This window comes from Hippocampus bargibanti, linkage group LG19 (assembly GCF_051943395.1).
Source record: "Hippocampus bargibanti isolate YZ-2025 linkage group LG19, ASM5194339v1, whole genome shotgun sequence".
NCBI lineage: Eukaryota > Metazoa > Chordata > Actinopteri > Syngnathiformes > Syngnathidae > Hippocampus > Hippocampus bargibanti.
The window spans coordinates 11,817,694-11,844,251 of record NC_142752.1 but is presented as its reverse complement, the minus strand read 5'-3'; the positions used below and the strand labels follow the sequence as shown (position 1 = coordinate 11,844,251).

Below are 26,558 nucleotides of genomic sequence, written 5' to 3'. Positions count from 1 at the left end.
CTAATTGTCTTCAAAAAATTATTGTCACATATATATATTTTTTTGGGGGGGGATTTAAATGTTTCAATGTCTTAAAGATGGACTTAGCATATCGGTACTGGGCTCTTTATTTGTAGAATGGTAGTAGAAAGTTACTCTCAGGGAAGTGACACACAGCGTGGGAGATGTGTCGGGCTGAGATTCACATGAAAGCCGCGGTGCGCAACTGTGGTGAGGTCTTTTTCAGTCCCATAAGAGCAAAAGTATCGTTGAAGACAATCGACATGTGCACTCGTAGTAAGGGGGTGTGGAAAGGTAGGCCGGCTGGGGCACTGTTCGGTCATGTGCTTTGGTGTTCTTCCGCCAAAGATTACTCCGCCAGCCGTGGTGGTGGTGGGGGGTATATCGCGAAATGTAGTGCTTAATCCAAGGTTTAATTTTCATAAATTTAACGTTCGTAAACCGAAAAGTTCGTAAGACTTTTTTCAAACATTTAAAGGAGTGCTGCTTGTGTTCTGAGTGGAATCATGTGGCTTGGAAGATAGCGGACATTTCAGGACTTTTTTTTTTTGCATCTGTGTATTCACGGTCATAGGAACACAATGAACATGAGCACATCTTCAACTATAACTTGTAGTTCTCTCAATATCTTCAAAGACATCTTTATTACACTTTTTGACATCAAAATAATTAGCAGAAATTGACAAGATGATGACAGTGAGAATGGGGGTCCCCAAAACGCTCACTTGTAGTGTCAGGCTAGTCGTAACGATAGGTTTTCTTCCTCCACAGGGTGGAAAAACTCTGTGACAAACTCGAACTATTCAAAAGGGTATACAGTACACAAATATTTTATGTACATTTAACCAGTCGGCGCATCACCGGAAGAGACAAATGGATCGAAGGCTTCTTGCTTTGTCATTGCATTCAAAGATGAGGCAAAATTCACGCAATTGTCAAAGTCCCATATTATCTAATTACAAGAAGGCGCTAAGCCACAAAATCTGCCTTCGGAGGAAATCACACTGTCAAATTTGCCGGCCGAATTAGCTGTTTTTTTCCACGTCATTTCAGAAGCAGAATGTTCCAAATTGCAGTAGACTAAGACGCAAAGCTGTTTTCATATTCCATACTATTATTTTGAGTTAATTAAAAAAAAAACCTGAGCCGAGACTGAAAACGTTCTACCAAAAGCTTCCAGCAAATTCATGTCATGTGACAATTTTCTGCAGTTATTCATCTGAACAAGATGAGCAAGATTGTACATATACATATATCAGTGATTCTCAGTATGGTATGATATCATCATAAATACGTGGGCCCCCAATAGTGGTACATGAAAGAATCCTTGCCTAAGTACAGTTCAACTGTATTTAACTATGGAGTAAATTGGAAATCCATCTTTAAGAAAATTGTTTTTAAAATTTCTGTATATTTTTTTTACCTTTCATGTGCCATTAATTTTAATGTAGACAATTTAAATATTTATTTTTCCTTCCTATATTTAAGTAAAATATTTTCAGTGTCAAGTAGATCAAATTATTGAAATTACTTCAACTAAATCCATTTGGACTGTATTTTTTTATTAAATTTTAGTTATGATGGTGCATGACTTGGTGCATGACTTGGAGAGCAAATTATTTAGTTGATATTTGGTATACTGGAAAAACTAATAGATTAGAAATGAAATGTATTATTATTATTATTATTATAAATATAGTATGTATAAATAATCAGATGTTTTTTTTGAAAATGTAAATTGATAAAATGTTCTAGTTAAGTTATTTAATGTATATTTGATGATAAAAGGTATTGAGATACACATAAAACCTTAACTTTGGTGTATCATCAAATTATCTATGGGCCGATAGCGGCGATGGCTGTCAGCAAGGAACACGCGGCCTCAACTAAACTCTAAACTTTGTGATTCAACTTTGCAGTCACACTTGACTTTCAACCTTCAGAAGGGACTTGGGTTCTTCCAGACCCAGTGGCTAGGGGGTTTGGGCAGGATGCTTGGCGAGGGCGGCTCGCTGAACCTGGCGCCGGCATATACTTTCTCGCAGTCGTGTTCTTTGAGGTGCTCGGCCACGTCCGTTCTGTTATTGTGCTCCAAACAAGGTTTGTTGGGAACAATGCTGCCCCTCTTCTTATGTGGGGCCTGGCCAGCATCAGGGCTGTGTCGCTGGGAATTGTTGAGTGGTTCGTGTTTCAGAAGTATGCGAGTTGGTTGCATAGGATCTCGCTCCAGCCAACCACATTTGGATCTCATCAGCTACCACAAAGAATAAGAAAAACAAATTTCTCTTTTAACAATTAGATTTTGTTTTATTTATTGAGATTACATTTCAATGACAAATCAGGTCTTGTTCACTAATGAGGGTGATGATGCTTCAAGAATCAGTGTGAGATATACAGATATCACCTACCTTCTTCCCCTTGGCAATATTATCTACAAATTTGGTATACAATTTCATTGCTTTGCGGATGACACCCAGCTCTATCTCCCCAGCAAACCTGACCCCTCTCTTCCACCTTCTTCCCTTTCACTCTGCCTCTCTGAAATTAAATTCTGGTTTACCCATAACTTCCTCAAACTGAACAGCGAAAAAACTGTATTTCTCCTCGTTGGTACCAAATCCACCTTGAGCAAAGCTAACAGTTTCTCTCTCACTATTGACAATTCAACCGTTTCTCCCTCCCATCAGGTGAAAAGCCTAGGTCTCATTCTTGACAGCACACTATCTTTCCACTCCCATATAAATAACTTAACCCAGTCTGCATACTTCCGCCTATGCAATATCAATCGTCTTCGCCCGTCTCTCACTCCGCACACCACTGCTATCTTCGTTCATAGTCCTGTCACCTCCCGGATTGACTATTGCAGTTCACTTCTCTTTGGTGTCCTTCCACAAACTTCAACTCGTCCAGAATTCTTCAGCCCGGATCATCACCAGAACCTCATCCTTTCGCCACATCACCCCCGTCCTCCAAGAGCTCCACTGGCTCCCGGTCAAATATAGAATCAACTTATACAATTCTTCTTTATACATTTAAGGCTATCGATAACCTTGCCCCCCCATACCTATCTGACTTTCTTTAAATTTCTATTCCCTCGATTCTATTCTATTATTATTATTATTATTATTACAGTAAAGTCTCGTTATATCGATATCGGATATATCGATAGTCCCGGTTATATCGATACTATTTCTATGCACGCACGGAGAAAATTACATGCAAACAGGGTCGGATATATCGATAGTCCCGGTTATATCGATATTTTTTCGGACTCCCTTGAATATCGATATAACGAGACTTTACTGTATTATTACAGTACATATATATTTTTTTATTATCAATGAGGCTTTGTTTTGGTTATGATAAAAAAAGTTCCCACTTAACGGGGACAGACTCCTCCTCATACTAACCATTAACATGGCCATAGATTTGGATATACAGTGAACCCTCGTTTATCGCGGAAGATACGTTCCAAAAATAGCCCATGGTAGGTGAAATCCGCAAAGTACTATGTAGTCAGCTTTTTTTTACACAATGCAAAACTGTACATACTGCAGAAGGAAAAAAAAAAATAAAACATTTTTTTAATAGTTTAAAGAACGGTGTTGTAAAACAATATTTTGCTGCTGCGCCTATTCGTCCTGACTCCGCTGCGCTGTAGCGTCTTTTTCGACTTAAGGAGTCTTTCTCTGAGAGAACAACATTGTTATCAGTAGTTGTTGGTATTTTCTTTTTTTAGCTAAAATATTTTTATAAACCGACATGGCCCGATTTCTAGAAGCAGAATACTCCATGAGCTGTTCAAAGCCAGTGTGTTTGATTTTATTCTGCTTTGTTTCCAGTGTTGTTTGCAGTGTTGTTTTTTTTACTTTGTTTGTTTGCACATTTGCATGCCATTAATTAAAACAAAATTTGGTTTTGGTCGAATACTCACAATAATTTGTAAGGTAAAAAAAAGAAAATTAAAAAACAAAATACATATTTAATTGAATGTATAAATAAACAATGATTTTTTTTTTATTGACTTCTAATTTTTCGTTATTTTAACACGCACCACAGAGTCGCGAGTGCGAAAACTCCCCGATTTATGATTTATGAAACTTAACATGTATGCAGGGTAGACTTGACGTTATCCGAGAACGACGTTCCATATGTGTTACCTCTTTCTTGCTAACGATGGCTGATTTCCGATCGGGCTGCCCCGATGCGGGTAGGTCGGTGCGCTGCTGCTGCAATTTGTTGTTATTGTGGTTGTGGTGGTGGGACGAGGGGGAGCTTCTCGAGGGGTTCTGATGGTGATGGTACCAAGACGGCGGCATCTTTGTCTTTTTTCTTCTTCTGGTCGCCGTTGTCTTTTTTTTCTTCTTGACGTTCGTCAGCTTCGTCGCACCATCCGTATCTTCTTCTCCGCTCGCCGCCGTCGTTGTGCTGTTGACGGCGACTATAGCCGGCACACTGCAGGTTGTCGAGTCCATCTTCGTCGGTAACTGTCGATAAACTTCAACGAACTGTGAGAGTAATTGAGCACTTCCGCGGTTTTCCTCCAATTCAGAGCGATCTTTCCCGCTCGCTTGCTTGACGTCACATGATATGGCAAGGTACCGGTTTGGAGGAGTATGGGAGAAGGGGTTTCGAATCCAGCTTGGGGCAATATGAAGAAGACTCTTCACGCAAATGCCTACCTCATACAGACAATAAAAAGACAACAGATGAAACAGATTAACAAGCCAACTCTCACATGACCCGACCAGACAAGGTATGCATCAGATGCTGGGGAATAGATCGCTTTGATGAAAAATGGGCGACTGCAGGTGTCAGGAACCGATGGCTGGCGAGACATATGCCGCTCTCTTGATGATTGCATCTGTCTTGCCGATAAAACTAAATACATAATCTTGCTTTTCACTGTTCATTTTCTGTTTGGGCTGCAGTTGGCGGAAAGCGCAATTTTGATTGCTTTTTAAATAAGCCCGACGAGTAAAAAAGGTGACTAGTATCGCACCTTTTAGGTTGAATGCAATGAAACAATACAATATATGAAACAGTCGAATGTCCGTGGCACTTTGACAAGCCCATGCTAACGTTAGCATCAATATACAGTACAGTGATACCTTGACTTACTCACTTAATTGGTTCCCTGACAGAGTGTGTAAGGCAGGGGTCCCCAAACTTTTTCCTGTGAGGACCACATAACTTTTCCCTTCTGTGATGGGGGGCCGGTGTCAGTTTGGAACCGAAAAAGTCTGAGATCGTAGGGGAGCTTTTTTTTCCAGAAAGCCACACATAACCAAATAACCCTTTCCAGGTTATTTACAGAAAAAAAAGTCAAGAAACAAATAACACTATTAATGAAATAAATAATAACTAAATAACCCTCTCTGAGTTCTTCACAGAAAAAAAATCAGGCAATAAATAACACTATTTATGAAATAAATAATAACTAAATAACTCTGGGTCCTTCATAGAAAAACAGGAAATAAATAACACTATGAAATAAATAATAACTAAATAACTCTCTCTGTGTTCTTCATGGAAAAAAAGCCATGGAACATTAACTTTCTGTTGTGCCATGCACAATCTTAACAGATAAAAGTTCAGCTCAGTTGTCAGAGCAGAATCTCTCTGACACATATGAGCAGTCTCTTAAAGTTCTTGTGTTCCTTCCTTATAATCCTTTTGTAGGTTCCAGTAGGCTTGTAGACACAGCTGTTTGCAGCTCTCTCATCAACGTCCCTGTGAAAACCACACAAAGGAAGCAGGTTGAGAAAGTGAACTAAGTGATACAGAACCCACAGCACAATACATTTCACTACCAGTATGGCTGTAAAGATGGAGTCGTCGTGGAGCAGGAGCAGCTCAGGGCCTACCCCGCCAAGACCAAAGCGGTGGTAGAGTGGCCCACCCCGAAGACGCGCAAGCAGCTCCAGCGGTTTCTGGGGTTTGCCAATTTCTACCGCCGCTTTATTCGCGGTTATAGTCAGAAGGCACTCCCCCTTACTAACCTCACGTCCACCAAGGTCCCCTTCAGGTGGACACCCGACGCGGAGGGGGCATTCAGCCGCCTCCGCCAAGCCTTGTCCAATCCCCCAGCTCATCGCCCAGCGGTTCTGGTGGCTGGAGTACAGGAGGGACGTAATGGAGTTCGTGAAGGCGTGCCCGGCGTGCGCTCGTGGGAAGTCCTCCCACCAACCCCGGCAGGACTCCTTCAGCCACTACCAGTACCCTCCCGACCCTGGTCCCACATCTCCGTCGACTTCGTTACAGGCCTCCCCCCTTCCCGTGGCAAGAGAGTTGTCCTCACCGTGGTGGACCGCTTCTCGAAGTCGGCCGACTTTGTCCCGTTAACCAGGTTGCCGTCAGCCATCGAGACGGCTCTACTCCTGGTTAACCACGTCGTCCGTCTCCACGGGATTCCGACGGACATCGTGTTGGACCGGCGACCGCAGTTCGTGTCCAAGGTATGGAATGTTTCTGTCTGTCCCTAGGGGCATCGGCGAGCCTGTGGTCTGGATACCATCCCCAAACCAACAGTCAGACGGAGAGGAAAAACCAGGACCTGGAGGCGGCCCTCCGGTGCGTGTGCCTCCACAGTCCTGCGTCGTGGGCCCTCCACTTACCTTTGGTGGAGTACGCCCACAACACACTGGTCTCTCCACAGCCACAGGTCGGTCCCCGTTCATGTCCCCCTGTGGCTATCAGCCACCTCTGTTCCCCACCCAGGAGGGCCAGGTGGAGGTCCCGTCCATTGAACACCACCTGAGACGGGCCCACCGAGTATGGAAGGAGACCAGGGGCGCCCTGTCGCGCACGGCTTCCCGGAACCAGCAAGTCGCGGACCGTCGTCGCCGACAGGCACCCAGTGACCAGGTCAGGCAGGAGGTGTGGCTGTCGATGAGGGATCTTCGGCTGGCCGGGACTTCGGCCAAACTGGGCCCACGCTTCACAGGTCCCTTCCCCATCGAGGCCATCCTCAGCCCGGTCTCGGTGAGGCTCCGGCTACCACCCACGATGCGGATCCATCCGGTCTTCCACGTTTCCCTCCTCAAGCCAGTGGAGACCAGCTCCCTTGCCCCCCCCCCCAAAAAAAAAATGCAGCCCAATTGTGCAGCCCAAAAATAAATTTCCCATAGTAAACCATTAAAATGAGAATAATCCGTTCCCAGGTCCCCATAAAACATAATTTTCTACTTTCTAATTTTTTAAGCCTTAAAACTACACAAAATATACCTTATTTTATGTATAATAACTGTGCTATGCTATTATAATTAAATAAATAAACTACTATATAATAAAGTAGTTTTATTTACCTTCGTGATGGTCGTTGATGGCTTGATGGAATGGAGTGGCCAGTTTCATCAGCATAAAACACTTGATGTGGAATGTAACCTTCTTCTTTCACCATCTTGAGGAATGATCCCTTGTATGTGCTTTCTCTGTGATAATTTTATCTAGTTCCTCATCAATTGTTTTCTGTTTAGCTGAGTTGACAGCTTTTTTCATCTAGTGTACAGATGGATTGAGCGGGTTGTTTGTGGAGCCTGATTGATGGGATATTTTAACCTTGCAATCTACACTCTGCCTTTCAACTATCAAAGTTGAAACTCTCTCACTTTCCTCTGTCTGTCTCTTAAATGTTTAACCCCCCTCACTTATTCACCGATCACGTGGATTTAACGGAAGACGGGGGGCGGGGAATAGAGGACAAAAACAGTCGGCTGCCATTTTGTTCTTAGAAGAACGGGCGTGTTCGCGAACGACACATCACTCATTGAGGTAGCCCTGTGTACGAAAAAAGTTCGTATGCCAAGCTAAAGTTCGTATGCCAAGGTAAAATTTTCATAAATGTAACGTTCGTAAACTGAAAAGTGCGTAAGCCAAGGGGTTCGCAGAAATACAGTGATGCCTTGCACTGTACTTCTGCGAGAGACAGCAGAAAGCAAGTGTGGAAGCTAATGAGCCGTGTGCAGGCTAGCTAGCAGTAACTTCGCATATGGACCCGGCAAGCTGACATTCATTCCGATTGTTTGGCTGGATTTTTACCAATCATGAGGAACGAAAAACCATTCATGCTAATGGCGAGTACTATCACAAAGTTATTTTAAATAATACATTCTGACATTTTGTTGAGAATTGGCCGAGCATGCATGCGGTTTTATGTGTGTGTGTGCGTGCGTGAGTGTGTGGCTGGGCAACCTGGAAACCGATTACAATGACTACGTGAAGTAATAATAATAATAATAATACATTTAATTTACAAGCGCCTTTCTGAACACTCAAGGACACTTTACAACAAAGACAACACACAAAACAGTAAAATCATGCATAAAACAATAAACAATAAAACAGCAGAATAAATTAGACCAAGAAAGCAAGTTTAAACAGGTGGGTTTTCAGGTGTGATTTGAAAATAGGAAGGGAGTCAATGTTGCAGATGTTGGGTGGAAGTGAGTTCCAGAGTTTAGGAGCGGAGTGGCTGATAGCTCTGCACCCCATCGTTGTGAGACGGGCAGAGGGCATGTAGAGGTGGAGGGAGGAAGAGGATCTGAGGGCCCGAGAAGGAACGGAGAGTTGAATTAGGTCAGACAGATAGGGGGGGGGGGGGCAAGGTTATGGATGGCTTTAAATGTAAACAGAAGTATCTTGAATTCAATACGGAGTTTAACAGGGAGCCAGTGGAGCTGTTGGAGGACAGGAGTGATATGGTGAAATGAGGGGGTTTTTGTGATGATCCGGGCTGAGGAATTTTGGACTAGTTGGAGTTTATGGAGACATTTTTGATTGACCCCGAAAAGAAGTGAATTACAGTAATCGATACGGGAGGTGACGAGACTGTGGACGAGGATAGCAGTGGTGTGAGGGGTGAGAGAGGGACGGAGACGATTGATATTGCAGAGGTGAAAATATGCAGACCGGGTTATGTTATTTATATGGGAGTGAAAAGATAGTAAGCTATCAAGGATGACACCCAGGCTCTTAACCTGAAGGGCGGGGGACATGGTAGAACTTTCAATGGTAAGAGAGAAACTGTTTGCTTTGTGAAGGGTGGATTTTGTACCGACAAGGAAAAGTTCAGTTTTTTCGCTGTTTAGTTTGAGAAAGTTATGAGAAAACCAGGATTTGATTTCTGAGAGGCAAAGTGTAAGGGATGCAGGTGGAAGAGAGGCGTCGGGTTTACTGGAGAGGTAGAGCTGGGTGTCATCCGCAAAGCAGTGAAAATGAATTCCAAATTTGCGGAAGATATCACCAAGGGGAAGAAGGTATATAATAAAGAGAAGGGGCCCCAGAACAGACCCTTGGGGCACACCAGAAGACACAGGGGAGGACCGTGAAGTGAATGAGGTAATTTGGATAAACTGTGAGCGGCCAGTGAGGTAGGAGTGAAACCAACTAAGTGGGGTGTGTGTCACGCCTAGAGTGGAGAGTCGATTGAGCAGGATGGGGTGAGAAATGGTGTCAAAGGCCGCAGATAAATCAAGAAGGATGACAATAGAGAGGGAGCCGGTATCTGCTGCTATGAGAAGGTCATTCGTGATTTTTATGAGCGCTGATTTGGTGCTGTGGCCGGGACGGAAACCAGACTGGAATTGTTCGTAGAGGTTATTGTGAGTGAGGTGAGAGTGGAGTTGACAGGCGACGTTTTTTTCGAGAATTTTAGCGATAAATGGAAGATGCGAAATTGGACGTAGGTTATTGAAATCATTGGGATCTGAACCAAGTTTTTTTCAGGATTGGCGTTACAGCTGCGGTTTTGAGAGGGATAGGAACAATTCCAGTGGACAATGAGGAGTGAATAATAGCTGAAATAAAAGGGAGGAGAGCGGGTAGACAAGATTTGATGAGGACAGTAGGGAGGGGGTCAAGTTGACAGGTGGAATTCTTGGACTTGGTGATGAGTGCAGAAAGTAAGGAGGAATGAGGGAGTTCAAAAGACGACAGCAGTTGATACAGAAGAGCCGAGGTGCTGGTGGATCTTGTTGATCTTTTCAGTGAAAAACAGAAGTAGTGCGTTGCAGGTGTCTGAGGAGTGAAAGTGTGGGGGGCGAGAGATAGGGGGTTGAATGATTTTGGTGCACAGGGAAAACAGAGTCCGTGGATTCCCAGTGTTAGCGTCAATCAGTCCAGAATAGTATTGTGATTTTGCGCGTGTGATAAGAGTCCTTGTAGTGGGTGAGGTGAGCTGTGTACATGTCCTGGTGGGTGGTGAGGCCGGTCTTTCTGTAAAGTCTTTCCAGCTGCCGAGTTTTCGCCTTGGTGGAGCGGAGTTGGTCGGTGAACCAAGGGGCGGATCGAGTGAATTGAACTGTCCGGGATTTTACAGGAGCAAGGGTGTTGAGCATGTTTGCAAGGTCCATGTTGTATCGGGAAACAAGTTCATCAGGGGGGGAGTTGTAGTCCGGATTGAGGTTGGCAGCCATTGCAGTGAGGGTGACAGTGTCAATGTGTTTGATGTTCCGATAAGTGATGATGCGCGGTGGCTTGGGGAGAGAGAGTGTGATGGGAACGTTAAATGAGACAAGGAAATGGTCCGTTACAGGTAGTTTGTTTGCTGTGTAGTTGGCGGGGGTAAAACCACAGCAGCATATTAAGTCCAGGGTGTGCCCTTTTATATGCGTGGGGAAATCAGAGAATTGATGCAAGCCAAAACTCTCCAGTGAGGAAATAAAGTCTTTGGTGAGGGGATGGGTGGAATTGTCAATGTGTATGTTGAAGTCCCCAAGGATAATAATATTTGGTGACAGAGTGGAGAGGTGTGTGAGGACAGCTGAGAAGTCTTTTAAAAAGTCACAATGTGGTTTAGGGAGACGATATACAGTGGCTATAACTGTGGGAGATGGACCAGAAATTTGACACGCAAGGCATTCAAATGAGAGTTTCCGGGACTGGCACTTGAGTGACTTTCCAGATCTCGCGGTAAAATATCGCGAGACCGCCTCCACGGCCCGAGAGGCGGGGTTTTGAGAGGTAAACAAACCCAGGTGGCGTCGTGTCGTTCAACTCGGAAAAGTCCCCCGCCGTTTGCCAGGTCTCATTCAAGCAGAAGAAGTCCAACTTACGGTCACTAAGGATGTCTTGGATAAGACAACCCTTCCCCGTAAGCGAGCGGACGTTCAGGAGGCCGAAGGTGACGCTGGTGGTGTCATTTTGAGAGGCATTGGCCGACCTGGCCAGGCCGGCTAACACACGGTGTTGCATGGAGCGGCTGTAACCTCTGCGTGGCCGGTGGAAAGATGACCACAGGGAGGTGATATCCATGGAGTCGTCGAGGTGAAAGTCTCGACGTGATCCGCGGTGGATATACCTCCGGGAAGGGCGGCGAGCGATTTCCGGGAATCGAAAAATCGCCTGCGGCACGCTCGTCCACCGGGAGCGGAGTTCAAGCAGCTCTGACGCCGAATACTGCAGCTGTCCGACGGGTCGTTGGAGAAGTGACATGATAGCAACCAGCAACGTCCAGCAACAGGCAGCGTCCAGGTTAGCCCTCAACAGCGGGTACAGGTGGGTGGAGATGGTACGTGTTCTCGTCCGTGGTCCGGATAAATGACCGGAATCACGAGACGATCCGACAGCCAAAGCGGATTGGAATTCGACCATAAGTTCCCATGGTGACTGTCGAGTATTTCCAGTGGTTACAGGAATTGTAACAACTAAAAAGAAGCCAAAATGTTTGCGGGCGAATAGCGGCAGCCAAAAGCGCGCCAGCGTACACTCGACCCGGAAGTGTGAAGTACCTACCACCTGAAAGTTTCATTGAAACTATGAATGCAGCACTGAGGGTGATCCCTGCCATAACGATCACGGAAACCAATGAGCTGATATACTCTTCAGCATCAGTGAACCTAGTGACTTAGGACCATAGAGGTGAGATGAAAAGGCCAACACCTGAGATGTCCATACCTGAAGCACTCAAAACTGATTACTTCTGATTTAGAAGAAAACATGGTTTAAATCATTCACAATAACAACAGGTGTAAAAATTTTACTGGAAATAACCACATCTGTCTCTTCGTATTTGGTTTTCATTGACTCGGCAATGTGAGTTGTCCACTTATTTGTTTACTCTGTCAGAAGGAAAAACACAACATCTTACTTATTTTTTTTCTTCGCCATCATTTTTCTGACATTTACACATTTTACAATTCTGAAAGCCGAGTTCAACTAATATTCACTCACAGGTGTTTGTTCAAACCAAAAACTCCACTTGAAATGAATAAAGTCCATTTATTGTATATGTATCAAGTAACATTGATGAAAAGGTTTCTTCAACCGTCATCTGTACTTCTTTGAAGGTTTTGCTTCTTATCCAAGATGCTTCGTGAGTAAACTAAAGTCTTGCTGGTAGTTTCGGCCCGATCAGAATCAGAATCATCTTCATTGTAGAACACACAAGGAATTTGTTTCCGGTAGAACACGCTGCACTAGTATCATCATCAAAAAATTGCCATTTGGGCTACTGTTGAAAGAGTTCAATGAGTTAATGGCTTGGGGGAAGAAGCTGTTTAAATGTCTGCTGGATTTGGTGCGCATGGATCGGTAGCGCCTCCCTGAGGGGAGTAGCTGGAAGAGGTGTTGGGCAGGGTGCGGAGGGTCCAGTAGGATTTTAGTTTGGATTCTTGCAGTGTGCAAGTCCTCGAGAGTGGGTAGGGCGGTGCCAATGATTTTTTTCCGCCGTCCTAACTGTCCTTTGAAGTCGGATTTCGTCCATTTTTGTGGCGGGCCCGAATCAAGCGGTGATGGAATAACACAGGATGGATTCGATGACAGCCGTGTAGAAATGTTGCAGCACCTCCTGTGGCAGGCCATGCTTCTTTAGCAGCCTCAGGAAGTACATTCTTTGTTGGGCCTTTCTCAAGACAGAGTTGGTGTTGACCTCCCACTTCATGTCCTGGGAGACTGCGATTCCCAGGAACTTGAAGGTCTCAACGGTTGACACAAGGCAGTTGGATAGTGTGAGGGGTAGCTGTGGTGATGGATGTTTCCTGAAGTCCACGATCATCTCTACTGTCTTGAGCGTGTTCAGCTCCAGGTTGCACCAGAGCTCCAGCTGCTCCACTTGTTGTCGGTACGCAGACTCGTCGGCGTCTTTGATGAGACCGATGACCGTGGTGTCGTCTGCGAACTTTATGAATTTGACAGCTGGGTGCGTTGAGGTGCAGTCGTTCGTGTAGAGAGAGAAGAGCAATGGAGAGAGGACACATCCTTGCGGGACTCCAGTGCTCGTGGTTCGTGTTGAGGATGATATATTTCCCAGTCTGACCTGTTGTGTCCGTCCTGTCAGGAAGCTGAGGATCCACTGGCAGATCGTAGGGGACACACCAGCTTGGTGTGTCCCCTACGATCTGCCTATATATCCCTGCGGTCCAGATGTGGCGGTGCCGGACTCTGCTATAATTGGTCCCTGCTCTCAGGTTGGGGGGAGCAGAGGAATAGTCCCTGCGGCTCCACTGATTACTTCTGTTGTCCTGACTGATTACTTCTATTGTCCTGCCTGAGTATGAGGTCTACGACTGGCCTGATTGCCCCATTTGCACTGGTATCACCTCATCAGCATAACCAAGCCGATGTTGCCTAAGCAGTCCAAATTGAACCTCCCTCCACCATGGCGGTTTAGTGAAGGATTTTGCTGTTTTATGAAAATAGCTTCTTTTACTCCCCTTTCAAACCATTTATTTTCTTTCGCTAAGATTTTAACCTCATTGTCGTCAAATGAGTGGTTGCTAGCTTTTAGGTGCATATGTACTGCCAATTGAGGCCCACTCGTATTATGCCTGCCATGTTGATAAAGTTTTTTTTTTGAGAATTTGTTTAGTCTCCCCAATGTATTGCTCTTTACAATTTTCATTTTTACAATGTATTCAATAAACCCATCATAGCAGAGTCCGGCACCGCCACGTCTGAACAGTAGGGATATATATATATATAGGGCCGAAACTACCAGCAAGACTTTAGTTTGCTGACGAAACATCTTGGATAAGAAGCGAAACGTCCGACAATTTCAAAGTACAGATGACGGGTGAAGAAACCTTTTCATCGATGGACCACTCCTGTACGACTGAGAGCTTACGCAGACCTATGTATCAAGTGTTATGTCCATTTGTGGCAGTGAAGTAATTCAGGGTAGAAGTCATTGATCCCTACCACGCAGTTGTGTTTCAGCAGATGCTTTTACTTGAAAATATTGGGGGAAAAACACATCAGGCACCCACAAACAAATGGAATACAGTTCACGCACGTTTTGCAAGCCTGAACAGGATACGGTATCGAAAGAGCAAACAAGGAAGAAAAAGATACTATACCACATATGTACATTGCTTCATAATTTACATTCACCTCTGTAGCGGCTCGTCTTGAGCGACTCAATAACATTCCGTCTTTTTTAGTTACACATTCTGGTAGGTAGGACAAAACCGTTATTGGGGATCTGAAGCTTCTTGTTCATGTTGTTTATATACAGTGATACCTTGGCTTACGAATTTTATTGGTTCCCAGACAGAGTGTGTAAGGTGAAAAGTGTGTATCCCCCCAAAAAAATCCCAAAGGAAACCATTAAAATGAGAATAATCCATTCCCAGGTCCCCATAAAACATAATTTTCTACTTTCTAATTTTCTGAGCCTTAAAACAACACAAATTGTACCTTATTGTATGTATAATAAATGTGCTGTGGTATTATAATTAAAGAAATAAACTGTACTGTATAATAGAGTGGTTTTATTTACCTTTGTGATGGTCATTGATCGCTTGATGGAATGGAGTGGCCAGTTTCATCAGCATTAAACACTTGATGAGGAACGTAACCTTCTTCTTTCACCATCTTGAGGAATGATCCCTTGTAGGTGCTTTCTCTGTGATAATTTTATCTAATTGCTCATCAAGTGTGTTATGTTTAGTTGGGTTGATAGCTTTTTGCATCAAGTGTACAGATGGCTTGTGCGGGTTGTTTGTGGAGCCTGATTGATGGGATATTTTAACCTTGCAGTCTACACTCTGAGGACAAAAACAGTCATCTGCCATTTTGTTGTTAGAAGAACGGGCCCGTTCGCGAATGACACATCCGCATTGAAGAAGCTCCGTGTACGAAAAAGTTCGTAGGCCAAGGTAAAATTTTCATAAATTTAACGTTCGTAAACCGAAAAGTTCATAAGCCAAAGGATTCGTAAACTGAGGTATTACTGTACCCCATAAAATCAACACCTTGTCCAAACAGGAAGTTAATCACCCAGTTTTACATGACCATCAGAGACAGCTCTTTGGACACAACTATGGGCTTAAGCGTTCGCTTCCCACATGTCCACGTGTTGTCTCCAACAATCAACAATCTAATACCCCACGCTAAATGACACGCTAATTCGGTTCCTCCCCCAACTCATGGCCCGAGGTGGTATATGCTACAGACGGCTCCAAGACTCGCTGACTGGGCTGGAGGCTCTCACTGGGACGATGGTTGACTGTGTTCCTGAACTGCTTGTATACTCGAGGATCCTGAAGCATATAGGTGGATGAAGAGGAATAAACCACCAGGCCCAAGATAATCAGGATGAATGACAGTAAGTAGAGAGAAGAAAACTGCAATACATAAGCACAAACACATATTTTAGGTCAATCACTTTTTACCCAGAAACACAACATATTCAACAAAAGCTTTGGACCATCATAACCTCCCCATCCATTCATTCATTTTCTAATATGCTTATTCGAGGAAGGGTTGCAGGTGCGGTGAAGCCAATCTCAGCTGCCTTTGAGCAAATCGGGACAATTTCGAGCAGTGGTCTCAAACTCTCAAACTCATGGCCCGCAGGCCAACTGCGGACCCCAAAAGAATATTTTGCGGCCCGCCTTGACATGAAAGATTAATGTTAGTGCGGCCCGCATGATTGATATGAATGAAACTTGTGTGTGGAGCTGAACAAACCGCTGAACAAACCATGGAACAAACCACCATTTTGGAGCTACAGAGGGAATTTAATCACAGATTTGCAGACTTCAAGACGCACAAAGCCACATTTCAAATTTTTCCTGACCCATTCTCTTTTGATGTGCAAGATGCCCCTCCTGTGTTCCAAATGGAGCTCAGTGACCGACAGTGCCACTCTGCACTCAAAGCCAAGTTCAGGGATGTGAATGGAGAAGCAAACAAGCTTGGGCAATGTTTAAGAGAGTTAACCCCCAGCTTCCCTGAACTTTCCCGAATGTTCAGTGGACCATGTGTCTTTTTGGGAGCACATATTTATGTGAGAAGCTCTTTTCCACCTTGAACTTCAATAAGTCCAAGTACAGGTCCAGACTTACTGATGAGCATCTTCAAGCCCTACTCAGTGTCCACTGCCTCCTCCCTCAAGCCAAATGTGGCTCGGCTTTGTGAAAAGAAGCGCTGCCAGGTCTCGAGCAGCAAGAAGGAGGCAAGCGAAGCCATGTTTAGGACAGTTCATGTTCAATATTTTATTTATGTTCAGAAAGTTAAAGGTTAAAGAACTGTGAATACAGACATTTGAAAATGTTAAAATAATTTGTTTCCTGTGTTTTTCTTTCAGTCGCTGTATCTGCCTTTTGATCATTCTATTTATTTTATTTATTTATTACTGGTTAATTTATTTGTTATTCATTTTTCCATTTATTCATTTAATTCATTTTTTGTGTGTTAAAGATAAAGATTTTGAGAACATTGGAATGTTTTATCTTTGCTTTTCTTGTGAAAATCCTGATGCGGCCGAGCCTCACCCAGATTCTGCCTCCAGCGGCCCCCGGGTAAATTGAGTTTGAGACCCCTGATTTAGAGTGTTCAATCAGCCTGTCATACATGTTTTTTGGAATATGAGGACACTGGAGTACCTGGAGAAAATCCACACAGGTAAGGGGAGACCATGCAACATGAACATCTGAGGATGAAGGGGATTGGAAAATAAATGGATGGATGAATTCTTAACAGTCATTTTATGACTAACAAGATAATAAATAATAATAAATAAATAACAAAACACACACCCAGGGATGTGAAACAGGATATACAAAATGGGTGGGTGGACGGACAGACAGACATAGATAGATAGATAGATAGATAGATAGATAGATAGATAGATAGATAGATAGATAATCTACTGACAATGAAAACAAACCCAACACGTTACCTTATAATCAAAGAGTAAGTAGCCACACAAGACACTGTACAGGTCAGCCGTAAGCAGAGACAGATTGATCGAGGCGGCACTCGTCCACTTCATTACCAGCGGCATAAAGCTGTACAGGCAGAACAGGAACGCACTGAAGCCCACATAAAGAAGACCTGTGACACAAGCATAGATTTGTCTCACGTCCTTTACGCGTAGCATTTTGAAAAATCCAACAGAGCCAAAACTTGCCGATCTGCCAGTCCCAGGGAATCTTCAGCAGCTCCTTTTGTTCCATTATGGCCCTGCAAGGCAACAGACAAACTTCTGACATCCGCTTACATACGGCATGTATGCAAACCATATTTTGCCGCACAATTAAGCCCACCTAAAAGAATTACATGTTCTTAAAAACTTACAGTACACCCGATAATCGATGCGTGAAATATAAAGAGAATGTGTACATTATATTCCTCAGTGCGTTGTCTCTGGGTCGACTGATTTCGTCCCCCATTCCAAAAAACATACAAGCTGATAATCATTCCAAATTGCCCCTGAGAAAAAGAGGGAGCGTGACTCGATGTTCGTTTCTGTGCCCCCTGTGATTGGCTGGCAAGCGATTCAGGGTGTCCCCCGCCTACTGCCCGAGAACAGCTGGGATCGGCTCCAACGCCCCATGACCCTAGTGAGGTTAAGGCGTCTGTCTCAGCTCTCAGTCGTGCAGGAGTGGCTTATTCAGCCGTCATCTGTACTTCTTTGAAGGTGTCGGATGTTTCGCTTCTCATCCAAGGAACTTCGTCAGCGAACTAAAATTTGCTGGTAGTTTTGGCCATATATATATATATATATATATATATATATATATATTATTCCTCATTAGGGTCACGGGTTGCTGGAGCCTATCTCAGCTGTCTTCGGGCACGAGGCGGGGGACACCCTGAATTGGTTGCCAGCCAATTGCAGGGCACACAAAGACGTACAACAGTCACTCTCACACTCACACCTAGGGACAATTTGGAGTGGTCAATCTGCCTGCCATGCATGTTTTTGGAGTGTGGGAGGAAACCGAAGGACCCGGAGAAAACCCATGCGGGTCCGGGGAGAACATGCAAACTCCACACAGGGAGGCCGGACCGGGACGCGAACCGGCGACCTCTGCATTGTGAAGCCGGTGTGCTAACCACTCGACTACCAGGCCGCCCAGAACAGTTTCCAAAAAACAAACTAATTATGATGCCTGATGTAGTCGCAGAGGTGCTTTTGTCAATGATGTTTCTTTCTGGAAAATTCGAAATTTCACCAGCAATAAAGTACAAGAATAGTAAAAGAAAAATAAAAAGAAAGTTACATTGACTTAAATTTGAATTGGAATAAAATATATCAATAATCTGAGAATCACTTGGTCATACAAGGAGGTTTGAATCAATGCCTTATTCTCCAAAAGGAGATCAAAATGGTCCCAGATTAAACAAATTCTCAAAAAAAGACTATCAAAATCACAGGGATAATAGTGTCCCTCAATCGGGAGTACCTAAAAGCTAGCAACCACTCATTTGACGACAACGAGGTTAAAAGAAAGTAGCGGTTAAAAGAAAATAGATGGTTTGAAAGGGGAGAAAAAGAAGTGATTTTCATAAAACAGCAAAATCATTCACTAAATCGCCATGGTGGGGTGAGGTTTAATTTGGATCATTCGTAAACATACTTCTTAGGCAACATAGGCTTAGTTATACTGATGAGGTGATACCAGAGCAAATGAGGCAACCAGGCCAGTCGTAGGCCTCATACTCAGGCAGGACAATAGAAGTAATCAGTGTAGCCACAGGGAGTAGTCCTCTGCTCCCCCCAACCAGAGAGCAGGGACCAATCATAGCAGAGTCTGGCACCGCCACGTCTGGACAGTAGGGGTATATATTGGGCCGAAACTACCAGCAAATGACTTTAGTTTGCTGACGAAGCCTCTTGGAAAAGAAGTGAAACGTCTGACACCTTCAAAGAAGTACAGATGACGGCTGAAGAAACCTTTTCATCGATGGACCACTCCTGTACGAATGAGTGCTTACACAGATGTCCCACACGGCAGACAATTTGCGTTTATACGGAGCTTGCCTTAGGAACTAAGGTAAGCGAGCAAGGGTGAGATCTGGCGTGTGTCGGAAGGCAGCAGAAATTGGACTGTACTTATTCACTTACAGTTGGATGCCACTGAAAAATGACCCAAAGAGACCTATCATGCCCAGAAACTCCACACGGTTCAGGTTCTTCACAATGAACTCTTCACACACATTGGAGATCCCGTACAAAGTTGCTCCTCCCAAAACTAACAGATCACCAAACAGCTTCTGTTCACCTAGACAGAAGAGTATGAGAAAAAATTACTTATACATGTTACTTTTGCCATCAGCATTGATAGTTTTTTTTAAAAATGTATAGGTCTTTTGTTCAATATAATTGAGAACAGTGACCCCATCAGAAATCAAACACACTTTTTTTCCAGGAGGTACGTGTACATTTTGGAGTCAAATTTCCCCAGGATGAAATTTAATTAGATTATTCAAAGGCAGCCCCCTATTTGTCCCACGGAGCTGACATGCATATGTTGCCGCAGATATTTTCTGTGGCAAAATATCTCTCTGTCTGTCTAGCTATCTAGCCAGCCATCCATCCATCCATCCATCCACGTAAATTGTTAAAGCCAAGTAAATTGTTCATCCTTAAACATTAAGAGTGGCCATGATTTTATTCAATTTTACCATACGTGAAAGTCGGTTGTGCTAAAGTGCCATTATTCAACAACAATGTGATAACTGAAAATACTGAGTGGTTTGTAACCCTGGGAGACCACTCAGCGCTGTATGCAAAATACTGAATGTCAAAGCCTGCCGAGCAAAAATAACCCTTTCAGGTACAGAGGTTACTACAGTGGACAGCTTATCATGTTCATCATATCATTATTGGTGGGCAAAAGGGTGAAAGTTAAGCATTTTTTAAAATAGAAAATTACAGTCACAAATGGCTGTGCAGCGCGCACAGTTGCACAATAATAGGACATTAGCAGCAACTCAATGAAACAATAAATAAAATATTGATTGTGAAAATCAAACAAAGAAAATAAGTAAGTTGATACTGTGAGTTCACTCACCGAAAGCCTGCTGAGGGCCAAGTAAGATGTCAGCCCCCACCATGCACCCAATCCCCATAAGACACAGTAATGTGCCGACAACGTGGATCAACTTGTATCTCACCAATAGAAAGAACCAGGATAGCAGTAGCACCACTGGGATAACAAAGCAGTCTAATAACTGAGAGAAACAGAAGAACCAAAAAATAAAAAGAGTGAGAGTGAGTGAGAGGAATACGAAAAGCACTGATGATGTAAGCATCATTGATCTCCATCTGTGCGAATCTCACATTCCAATGGTAATGTGAATAAGCGGAACCGTGTTAATTAGGGGCAAATCAACTCAATTGCGTTCAAGGCCACGAAATGCTTATTTTTAACTGTGCTCAACTATGCACAACTGTGAGAAAAACAACAAAAACAAAACGGAGTCCAGGGGTCAACAGTCTAAAATGTGTAAAGATCCATATTGGACCAAAAATAAATACAATAAAATAAATAAAATAAAAAAAAAACAAGATGCATTGGAGCAGGCTACAGTGATACCTTGGCTTACGAACATAATTTGTTCCCAGACAGAGTGTGAATGGTGAAAAGTGTGTATCCCAAAAATAAATTTCCCATAGCAAACCATTAAAATGAGAATAATCCGTTCCCAGGTTTGTTATGATCTGGTTGGCGACCAACGGGGGGCGCTGTCGGCCCCGCCTGCACCTGCACAGGTGCTGGTCGTCCCGATCAGATTGGCGAACAGCGGGTAGCGACGTCAGCCCTGCCGGCAGCCTCGCAGGTGCTGGTCGTTATAATCAATGACACTTAAAAGGACACCTGGCACGATCATCCGGTGCCGATTCATTGTTTGTTTGCTGCTTGGTTGCTGCATGCATTGTGTACGTGTTTGTTTAACCTTGGCGGACTTTTACACTTGGTTTTCTTTTGCTACTTTGTATTTTTTCCATTCAGATCATTTTGATGTTTTACATTTTGTTACTGCTGACCTTTATTTTAATACAATTTGTCAAACAACCTCCTGCTCCCTCCTGCCTGCTTTTTGGGATCCGAACCCGCCATCACCACCTCGCAAAACCCTGACACCCCGTGCCTGACCATGCTACGTCCACGTTAGCGCAAGCCTCGTCGCGTTTGAATTGCGTCACTCGACGAGCCGCAACGTCCACGTAAACGTCCGGCCGAGACCTCCTTCCAGGTGGCCGTCCAGGGTGACACTGGGTGACTGGCATTGCACGCCCACGTCCAGCCACGCTGTCGTCGTGCATGACGAATTGAGTCTCATCCACGACGAGCCGTGCAACGTTCGCGTCAACGTCAGTCCGAGACCCCACTCACCGCTGGATCCCGGAGTGGCTCTGGACCCGTCTCGTTCCCCCGGAGCCGGGCAGTTCACGCCCACGTCGGCGTCCGGCCGAGACCTGGTCCCATACGGCCGTACGGGGTGCCATTCTGCGCCTGGCAGTCGACGTCCACGCAGAGCCATGCGCCGTCGCGTGAACGTGCGAGAAGGATCGCACTCACGCCCACGACGATCCGTGCCGCGTCTTCGTCCACCCCAGGCCGAGTCCCGTTCCCATCAGGCCGCCGCCCGTCGTATGCTGGAGAGGCAGCGGTTGCCCTCTCCACCGACCGTTCCCTGGCGAGTGGACCTTTTGGGAGACTGTTGGGACTTCTGGAAGCAGCCCCTTGAAGGGGGGGTACTGTTATGATCTGGTTGGCGACCAACGGGGGGCGCTGTCGGCCCCGCCTGCACCTGCACAGGTGCTGGTCGTCCCGATCAGATTGGCGAACAGCGGGTAGCGACGTCAGCCCTGCCGGCAGCCTCGCAGGTGCTGGTCGTTATAATCAATGACACTTAAAAGGACACCTGGCACGATCATCCGGTGCCGATTCATTGTTTGTTTGCTGCTTGGTTGCTGCATGCATTGTGTACGTGTTTGTTTAACCTTGGCGGACTTTTACACTTGGTTTTCTTTTGCTACTTTGTATTTTTTCCATTCAGATCATTTTGATGTTTTACATTTTGTTACTGCTGACCTTTATTTTAATACAATTTGTCAAACAACCTCCTGCTCCCTCCTGCCTGCTTTTTGGGATCCGAACCCACCATCACCACCTCGCAAAACCCTGACAAGGTTCCCATAAAACATTATTTTGTATTTTCTAAGCCTTAAAACTACACAAAATCTACCTTATTTTATGTATAATAAATGTGCTATGGTATTATAATTAAAGAAATAAACTGTACTATATAATAAAGTCGTTTTATTTACCTTTGTAATGGTTGTTGATGGCTTGAGTTTCATCAAATTAAACACTTGATGAGGAACGTAGCCTTCTTCTTTCACCATCTTGAGGAATGATCCCTCATAGGTGCTTTCTCTGCGATAACTTTACCTTGTTCCTCATCAATTGTGTTCTGTTTAGTTGGGTTGATAGCTTTTTGCATCGATTGTACAGATGGCTTGTGCGGGTTATTTGTAGAGCCTGATTGATGGGATATTTTAACCTTGCAGTCTACACTCCACTTTTGAACGATTAAAGTTGAAACAAGTCCAACTTTCACTGTTTTCTATCCATTTTGTCACTCTTTCTCTGTCGTCTGTCTGTCGGTTTAATTTTTGAACCACCTCCCCTCACTGCTGCGTTCTTGACCAATCACGTGGCTTTAACCAAAGACTGGGGCGGGAATAGAGGACAAAAAAAATGTAGGGAGCCATTTTCTTTTTTGGAGAATGGCTTCACTCTCTCTCTTTCTGTAAACACCCCCTCACTGCTGCGTTCTTCACCAATCACGTGGCTTTAACCGACAACTGGGGGCAGTGAATAGAGGACCAAAACAAGCTGGCTGCCATTTTCTTGTTAGGAGAACGGGCTCATTCGCGAACAACACATCACTCATTGTGGCGCTCCGTGTGTATCCCGAAAAATAGTTCGTATACCAATGTAAAACTTTGATAAATTTAACATTCATAGATCGAAAAGTTCGTAAACCAAGGGGTTTGTAAACCGAGGTATCACTGTATATTAGCTATATTAGTTTAACATCAAAATTACGTCAGCTATAATATCACAATAAGCCTTCATGATGAAATGTTTTTTTCTTTCCCTGTAGTGTACAGTGTTCTGAAGACTCAACTCTTTTTGTTTTGATGGAAGATCTACTTTTTGATCAACCAACCTCCCGCGATTGATCCAAGACCGCACGCCATCATGAGAAACAGCCAAATTGGCCACTAAGATGAACAAAACATGGGACACATGTTTGCAGAGGGTTAAACATCATAGCTCATGTGTACCGTATAAAAATGCTTCTCTCGGCCCTCCATATTTCCATTTTTTTGCCAGGATTATACAAGTAACGCTGTTTGTTTTTTACCAACGGCCCCTGCCCGGCATCACATCCTGCTAATGGAAACGTGTCGCAGGCTATGACAAAAATCTTCGTTGAAAGAAATGTGGAAATTTACTATTTATTCTATACATTTTTACAGCATTGGAAAATGGTGAGATTGTTTGTATCTTGTTGATCAAAAAGTAGATCTTCCACCAAAGAGACATCTTGTTTAATGTTGTCCAATATGGCTCTTTCAACATTTCAGCTTGTTGACTCCTGGACTAGTTTTTTTTTTCTCACAGATGTACATATTCGAGCACAGCGTCTGTGTAAGCTCTCAGTCGTACAGGAGTGGTCCATCGATGAGAAGGTTTCTTCAGCCGTCATATGTACAATTTTGAAATTTTCGGACGTTTCGCCTCCTATCCAAGAGGCTTCGTCAGCGAACTAAAGTCTGACTGGTCGTATCGGCCCTATTTATATATCCCTAATGTCCAGGCATGGCGGCGCCGGACACAGCTATGATAGGTCACTATTCTCAGGTTGGGGGGAACAGAGGACCCCTCCCCTGTGGCCCCACTGATTGTTGCTACATTCCCCCCAACCTGAGAGTTCGTAAGCCAAGGTATCACTGTACTGTTTTATTTTATTTTTTTAAAGAAAGCTTCAGGGGTCCACTAGGCCGAAGCTAACGAGCCACAAGTTGTCAACACTGTCCTTCGCCACACCTGATTCCATGCCTCTGCTAATTAGCGAGGTTTGTGATTCAAATTTGAATTTTAAATTCCTTTCCATTCATTATTTATATTTATCATATATGTATATATTAGTATTAATATATGATCTCATCTTCCGTACCGCTTATTCCTCATTAGGGTCGCGGGGAGTGCTGGAGCCTATCTCAGCTGTCTTCGGGCACGAGGCGGGGGACACCCTGAATTGGTTGCCAGCCAATCGCAGGGCACACAAAGACGTACAACTTGGAGTGGTCAATCTGCCTACCATGCATGTTTTTGGAGTGTGGGAGGAAACCGGAGGACCTGGAGAAAACCCACGCGGGCCCGGGGAGAACATGCAAACTCCGCACAGGGAGGCCGGACCGGGATGCGAACCGGCGACCTCTGCACTGTGAAGCCGGTGTGCTAACCACTCGACTACCGGGCCACCCTCATTTATTATTTATTTATTTATTTGTTTGTTTATTTATTTATTTATTTATTTATATTCCAGTATAACAATTTTAAATAGACAATTGACTGTCGGAATTTGGAGGTTCACATGTGGAAAATGTAAGAACCTACACAAGTGATGACAGTGGACAAGCTTATCATGTTATAAGGTTAAAGGGTGTATGAAAGGATGAAGGGTGATCTGGCCTATTTGTGTTCTTGGGCCTGTAAAAACGTCATGTATAGATGCAAATTGCTTCTGTATAATCAACGAACTGTACTATAGAGCAAAGCAACACACAAGTAGAGGTCACGTTTGTTCAAGCAACAACTTTATACAGCTCAAGAAAGACTGTGGCTTTTATCACACAGTTATAAATCACCTTATCACTAAACGGATGCTCCTCAGGAACTACAAGAGCACTATTGAATTATTGTTTTTGGCAATCAATCAACACAAATGCAAATACCTGTACACTGGACAGTGTGGTGTATTGGTAAGATTTTAGGATGAGGTAGTTGGCCTCGATGTCTATGAAACCTAAAATCATGTATTTCCACCAGCGCTGCTTCAAAATGGCCAACAAATTTCCTTCACCTGGTGAGACACACACACACACACACACACACAAGTGAGTGGGAAAAACGAAGCATCATAGATAGATCAATGAATAGGCATTCTATTTTATATTGAAGACTTTAAAGGACAACTGACGCCTCCACACAAGTTGTGTCCATAATTTGTAAAATCACTTGAAATGACTTGTACTGAGCGTATTTTACAAAGATTCCACCGCATATAGCTATATTTTACGTTTTAAGACGTGCGCTAAATATTCAGGAAGTCTTGTTTTCGAGTTGCTGACGATTCCTGACGTGACGTCACGTCTGGAACGCCCCTGACCGAAAAAGCGACACACAATGCATTTTGGGTACTCTGTTTGGTCTGAAAACTTCATGTGGTTGAGATGAAAACTGTGGCATTCTGTAAGAATCATAAACACGAAAAATGACACAAGAAACGTCCTATCTGACCTCAACACTCTATGGTTGCTATGGTAACGTTGTGAAACGTGCCTTCAAAATAAGATACACCACAGGGAAAAAAAGTGGATGAAAAATACTTGGTTGATAAGGGCTTGGTTGGAGCATTGGAGTGGACTTGTGTGAAAATCTCCCATTGAGATAAATCCATATTACAGGTAGGACCACCGATACTGTCTTTCAAAGGACAACCAACACCATTTTTTTTGTTTCCTAACTGACATCAGAAAAACGTTTTATAGCATCTAAAATATCCAAAACACGCAGGCTGATATTTTTAGTCAAATGCAAAACACCAATAAAAATGAGTTAAAGTGTCCCAAAAGTACTTCAAAATGACCCGGGAAATTGTGAGTGTCAGAAGGTCCCGCCGCCTTGTTCGTGACGTCGGGCCAAGACGTCTTGCCTTGCTCTAGAATCAAAACAATGGCTTCAAATTCTGAGAACATGCTTTCTTGTTACTCATCCAGTTATGAATATGATAGCCATAAAAGTAAAATATTTAGACATGTTTTCAATGAGAGCCACACACACACGCAAACAAGCACACACGCGCGGCCACTTTTCAACAAAATGTCAGAATGTATTATTTAATATAAGTGAAGCCAGGATCATTCAATCGAAATTGCACTTTCTGCCAACTGCAGCCCAAACAGGAAATGAACAGCGAAAAAGTGAGAATATGTATTTAGTTCGTTTTTAATCGGCGAGCCAGATGCAATCAGCAAAAGAGTCATATATGGCTCGTGAGCCATAGGTTCCCAACCCCTGCTT

General features: G+C 43.9%; 2 protein-coding genes and 1 long non-coding RNA gene across 3 annotated transcripts in view; 1 reads left to right on the top strand and 2 right to left on the bottom strand.

The window, feature by feature from the left end:
• Positions 1-61: 61 nt before the first annotated feature.
• On the bottom strand, positions 62-4,914 carry LOC148884039 (proline-rich nuclear receptor coactivator 2-like). The gene is made up of 2 exons (XM_089021975.1): positions 4,161-4,914; positions 62-2,254 (listed from the first exon to the last, which is right to left on the bottom strand). The coding sequence occupies exons 1-2, from the start codon at positions 4,473-4,475 to the stop codon at positions 1,940-1,942; spliced, it is 630 nt and encodes a 209-aa protein (XP_088878101.1). The 5' UTR covers positions 4,476-4,914; the 3' UTR covers positions 62-1,939.
• LOC148884038 (uncharacterized) lies at positions 4,631-7,234 on the top strand. The gene is made up of 3 exons (XR_016118457.1): positions 4,631-4,756; positions 5,683-6,573; positions 6,700-7,234. It is a non-coding gene; the product is annotated as an uncharacterized LOC148884038 (long non-coding RNA).
• An 8,095-nt stretch (positions 7,235-15,329) lies between these two features.
• The window catches only part of slc35f1 (solute carrier family 35 member F1), a 50,506-nt gene continuing 39,277 nt past the window's right edge, over positions 15,330-26,558 (bottom strand). Inside the window, 6 exon segments of the mRNA XM_089021928.1 lie at positions 15,330-15,563; positions 17,123-17,277; positions 17,354-17,406; positions 19,295-19,451; positions 20,244-20,403; positions 25,211-25,338. Of these exon segments, the coding sequence (XP_088878054.1) occupies positions 15,330-15,563; positions 17,123-17,277; positions 17,354-17,406; positions 19,295-19,451; positions 20,244-20,403; positions 25,211-25,338 (887 nt within the window).

Bases quoted from the DNA above. Each gene is read 5' to 3' on its own strand.
- LOC148884039 (XM_089021975.1), bottom strand. From the start codon at position 4,475: ATGGACTCGACAACCTGCAGTGTGCCGGCTATAGTCGCCGTCAACAGC. The intron at 2,255-4,160 runs GTAACACATATG...TCTTTGTGGTAG, and splicing joins CCATCGTTAGCAAGAAAGAG to CTGATGAGATCCAAATGTGG.